At 37.9% G+C, this 5778-nt stretch overlaps 1 protein-coding gene across 1 annotated transcript; it reads left to right on the forward strand.

The window, feature by feature from the left end:
* The first annotated feature begins 931 nt into the window (after positions 1-931).
* LOC100653850 (olfactory receptor 4C46-like) lies at positions 932-2453 on the forward strand. Its single transcript, XM_064289435.1, has one exon. The coding sequence runs from the start codon at positions 1440-1442 to the stop codon at positions 2451-2453; it is 1014 nt and encodes a 337-aa protein (XP_064145505.1). The 5' UTR covers positions 932-1439.
* Positions 2454-5778: the final 3325 nt, after the last annotated feature.

The following is a 5778-nucleotide window of genomic DNA, read 5'->3' on the forward strand; positions in this document are numbered from 1 at the left end:
GCCCTTTATTAGCCACTTAATTTGGGGAAGAATTCTGAACTTCTTGAATCTTCTATTTCCTAATGTGTAAAATAGGTATAAAAATGATATTGGTAACAATTTCGCAGGTGTGTAATGAGGATGGAATAGCACAGGTCTGCTAAACTCTTAGAACATAACAAAGGCTCTGTAAGTTTTTGTTACTATTATCTTTATTATTCTCCTCATCTGAAAAATGGGTGAAATAATTCCAACTTCACAGGCTCTTATACGGATTAAATGGAATCACATGTGCAAAGTTCTTGCTACCATACTGTTAACATACCAACACATCATTAAGATGAATATATTATTAGATATAAAGTAAATTGCATTTAGACAATAAGCATTATGAGGTCTTTTACAATAGCTTTTGTATCCTTTCTTTTTATTCCCATGACCAATGTCCTGTACTCCTTAGGTCAATTAATACAAATAGTCTGCTAACTAGTGTTTCTGTCTCTGGCTTCCACTACCTTAATGAACCTCATTCAAGACGAGCAAAAAACTTTACTGGAGTAGTATGCCAGTATTCTTCCTTCCTCAAATTGCTCTGCATCCTTACACAAGTATTCTCAAAAACCTTCATGGTGCTCTATATCCTAAAGAATAAGAGAAAATTTTCCTCACTTTACGTCCATGGCTTACCTACCACTATGCCTACTGTCCACAACTTCGAAGTATACACAGATGATCTGCCCTATTTACAAAAGTCCTTCGTGTTTAACTTCCTAGCAATATCTTCACATGGGGGATAGTTTGAGTAATCTTCAAGAACTCATAACTCCCAAGTATATGCCCAAAAGAATAAAAATCAAGAATTCAAACAGGTACTTGTACACTCAAGTACATTACAGCTCTATTCACACTATGCCAAAGGCAGAGGGAACAGCCTAAATGCCCGTGAAAAGATGAATGCACAAACGAAATATGGTATATGCAAACAGTGGGCTAGTAGTCAGACATGAAGAGAATCCAAGTTTTGACACATGCTATAACAAGGATAAACCTTGAAAACACTATGCTGAGAAAAATAAGTCAGTCGAAAAGGACAGATATTGATCTAACTTACATGAAATATCTAGAGTACATAAGTGTATAAAGACAAAGTTTATTATTGGTTAGCAGGGACAGGTGGGAGAGAGGAAGAAAAGAGAATTAAATGCTTAGGGACACTAAGCTTTTGTTAAGGGCAATGGAAAAATTGGGAAATGGATAAGGGCGATAGTTGAACAACATAATGAACATAAGTTAATGTCACTGAATTATACATGTGAAGAATGTTGAAATGGCAGGTTTTGTTACATATATATTTTAAAAAATGGAAGAAAAAATGCCTTAGAACCTTTATTTACCTATCAAAAAACTTAAGAATTTACAAATCAATAGAACCAAGACATTAATTGTTTATTAGGGTGAAAATGCTTAATAAACTTGAAGTTGCATTAATAAAAATGGTTTTCTTTGCAGGTAATGTAATTAACGGTCACATGAAATACATGGAGAATAAGAACAATGTGACAGAGTTTGTTCTATTGGGGCTTACAGAAAATCCAAAGATGCAGAAAGTTACATTTGCTGTGTTTTTTGTCATCTATACCATCACTGTGGTAGGAAATATGCTCATTGTGGTCACCATCACTGCCAGCCCATTGCTGGGATCCCCCATGTACTTCTTCCTGGCCTATCTCTCCTTTATAGACGCTTGCTATTCTTCTGTCAGTACCCCTAAACTGATTGTGGATTCACTCCATAAAAGGAAGACTATCCCATTCAATGGATGTATGACTCAAGTCTTTGGGGAACATTTCTTCGGAGGTGCTGAGGTCATCCTTCTTACGGTGATGGCTTATGACCGTTATGTGGCCATCTGCAAGCCTTTACACTACACAACTATCATGAACCAGAGAGTGTGTGGTCTGCTAATTGGAGTCTCCTGGGTGGGAGGCTTTCTCCATGCAATCATACAGATCCTCTTCATCTTTAGATTACCCTTCTGTGGCTCTAACATCATAGACCACTTTATGTGTGATCTGAACCCTTTGCTCAGTCTTGCCTGTACTGATACCCACACTCTAGGGCTCTTTGTTGCTGCCAACAGTGGGTTCATCTGCCTGTTAAACTTTCTCCTCTTGCTGGTCTCCTATGTGGTCATCCTGTGCTCCTTAAGGACCCACAGCTTAGAGGGGAGGCGTAAAGCTCTCTCAATTTGTGTTTCCCACATCACGGTGGTTGTCTTATTCTTTGTGCCCTGCATGTTTGTGTACATGAGACCCGCAGCTACTTTATTTGTTGACAAAGCAGTTGCTGTATTCTACACCATCATAACTCCAATGTTAAATCCTTTAATATATACCTTCAGAAATGCCCAGATGAAAAATGCCCTTGTGAAATTGTGCAGCAGGGAATCTATTTCAGGTGACAAACATATCTAGATCCTAAGAATGAGTCTACTGAGGAAAGGGTCAAAAGAACATTTACAACGATCTCAGAAAGAAATACTTACGGGATAAAGAAAAAAAAAAAAGATCAGTATAATTCACAGATTTTGCATTTAGCAGATTATAAATAGGTGCAAAAAAAGAGAAAAAAACCTAAGCCAGGAACATTCTTTGCATACTTCAAAATTCTACCAAATTCAGCCTTAGTTATGCTAGTGTAATCCATGTAAATGGATGCATAAGATTTCCCTTTGTTAAAAAATGAAAATAAAGCAAAATTTGTTATTATTGAGCAATAGTTTTTATAACAAGTGCCAACAGATCGGCACTTCTGTTATCCCATTTTACCAGTATGGAACTGAGAGAAAACAGCTATATTTATGAGCCAGGAACCAGAATCTGATTGATTTCACAGACCTTGATCTAAAGAGTTATGATACATTGTCAAGCAATGGTGATAGAAAGGTCAGATAATTATAATATTTTCCATTTATTGAGCCAGGGACTGTGTCGGGAATACTATATGTATTATTTCATTATCTGTAACTAAAAATCTAATATTTACTGATTTCAGTGCTAATTTTTATATGCCACAATTTATGGTTGTTTTTTGCCAGCAACATTATGATATCAACTACTTTAGGGTTCTAAAAACAATGGGCATTTAGACTGAGTGGTAGATAATGAAGATTGAGCCACATTTCTAAATTTCCTTTTGTGCCTCAGAACCATTTTGCATTGCTCATGTCATCCATCTTAGGTTGATAATATATCAGAGAGAGTGATGGCACAAATAAAAGAACATTTGAAATGAAACAGGACTCATACCTCACACCATAGACAAATCAAATAAAAGATCATTTGAATACTAGGTAGAAATTGAGCCCTGGTGGCATACTAGTAAAGAGCTCTGCTTGCTAACCAAAAGGTTGGCAGTTTGAACCCTTCAGCTCCTCCTTGGAAACCCTCTGGGGAAGCTCTACTCTGTCCTATAAGGTCGCTCTGAGTTGGAATCGACTCGACAGCAACGGGTTTGGTATTTTTTTGATATATTTGTTAATAGCATGGCCCATAAAATACTTGTCCGCTAACTACAGTAGTTTCTGCCATGTAGCACAATATCTGGTGCATCATAAATACTAAATGAATAATTAAAATATAAAGGAAAATGAACAAATTAAATAAAACGTAAAAAAAAAAATACTATTGGACACTAAGGAATTATTTCCTGTCTTTATCTGTTTCATACCCTAAGAAGAATTCTAGCTAGACCTTGTGGAGGGATCAGAATTTGTTTTTACTCCTGGCTGAATGTTTTTTGAACAAAAAAATGAGAAAGAACTGCAACTAAGATTCTCAGTGCCTGAGCAAATGTTTTGCCTTGATATTCTCCCTACTCTCAATCAGGTTTTATTATTTTATGAATGTAGGTTGTGTGCATTGTTTTTTCTCTGTTCACTGGTTTTTTGGAAACACTTCATTATTAAAAGTTGTGCTCAAAAAAAAAATTGTGACTCTGTCTACACACAAAGCAAATTCAGCATAGATATATTTCAGTCCTTCCTCCCTTCCTTCATTCATTCATTAACCAACACATATTTTTGAGCCCCAGGAGTATATTATGCCCAGGAATAGTTGCTGGGCCTTCACTTTTGACTAAAAAGAGACCCACGTCCTGCTTATGATCCACTGGGAGATTCCTAGGAGAAAGCAGAAGAGTACAATGCAGTGATATAAATGGCAATAGAGTGTCAGCACTGGGTCCTGTGAAAGCACATGGGAGGAAGACATAACAGATATCTGGGTGTCAGAAAACATTTCTTAGATGGAAATCATCAAAAGTGGACTAAAGGATAAGAAAGAGTCAATAAGATAAATAGGCATAATGTTGGTGTGAGAGAATGCATAGGCCAGGAAGTGATAAAAAGCATGACATAGTCAGGAAACCTAAATCATTCAGTATGGTTGTAGTTACTACTGCATCAATTCTTTCAACAATTATGTTTTTGAAACCCCAAGTATGCCAGGAACTATGCTGGACACTGAACATGTAAAAGGGTAAAATAGCAAGACATGAAACTGGGGAGATAGGAACACAGAAGGTCAGGAAGAGTTTTATAATCATGGTAGGGCTTAATGCTAAGGACAATGTAGAAATATTGAACAGTCTTTTGGGCTAACAAGTGATATGGTTAGATTTGAATTTTAGAATTTTAGTTTTAGCTACAATACGGGAACAAGACCGGAAATACGATAGTAGTCAGGAATTCATCATAATGATTTGGCATGATAGGATGGAGGCCTTGACCTTGGTAGTGACAGTAAGGATGCAGAGTCAATGCACCCGTGACACAGCTACTGTGAGTCTAGGTTGCTAACACCTCACATTACCACCCTCCCATGGACAATTGTACCAGAGTGAATGTAGCTGTCTAAAGTGGGAAGTCATCCTCGCCACCCCAGGGCCACGAGTGGTCAATGACGGACTGGCACTAGGTACCTCAAGGTAGGCCCAGCCCTGTAGTGCAATTTGTACTCCAAAGATCCTAAGGCTACAAGCTGAGGCCAGACTCCAACTGAGACCATACCCATTCTAACTGCTACCATAGTCTTCACTTGCTTCCTTTCTTCTTAGAAATCACTTTCATCAAAATCTCCACCTCAGGCTCTACACCTAGGGAACTCAAACTAACGTGAAAAGAGAGAAAAGGATGCCAGAAATATTTTGGAGTTATAAACAAAATATTTTGATGTAGGGTGAAGATTTTAGAGAGAAAAGTCATGGTCAAAACTGGGTTCTGACTTAGATCACAGGATGGGTGAGGGAACTGAGAAGGTGAAACACAGAGAAGATGAGTGTGCTTTTGTAAGTTGGAGGACATCCCAATGGAAGGCATCCAAGTAGGAATGTACTGCAGGCAAATGAATATATGGATCTAACCCTCCAAAATAAGATGTGGGCTTGGGAAATGTAGACGTCTTGGTCGTATACCTGGTAATGAGAGTCATAAAAGCATTGCACTCCACTAGGTTGTTTTTGTTGTTGTTAGTTGCCATCAAGTCAACTCCTACTCAAGGTGGCCTTATGTATGACAGAACAAAACATTCCTCAGTCCTGTGTCATCCTCACAATTAACAGCGTGTTAGAATATATCACTGTAATTATGGGGCCAATCTCACCAAGGGTCACCCACACCCCTTTTGCCCTTCTACTTCACCAAAAACCATGTCCTCCTCTAACTATCTATTCCTTCCATTGATGTGTCCAAAGCAAGCAAGTTAGACTGTGCTCTTTTGTAATCCACATGCTTTTGATGGC

The sequence above is a fragment of the Loxodonta africana genome, chromosome 7, assembly GCF_030014295.1.
Source record: "Loxodonta africana isolate mLoxAfr1 chromosome 7, mLoxAfr1.hap2, whole genome shotgun sequence".
NCBI classification, from domain to species: Eukaryota; Metazoa; Chordata; class Mammalia; order Proboscidea; family Elephantidae; genus Loxodonta; species Loxodonta africana.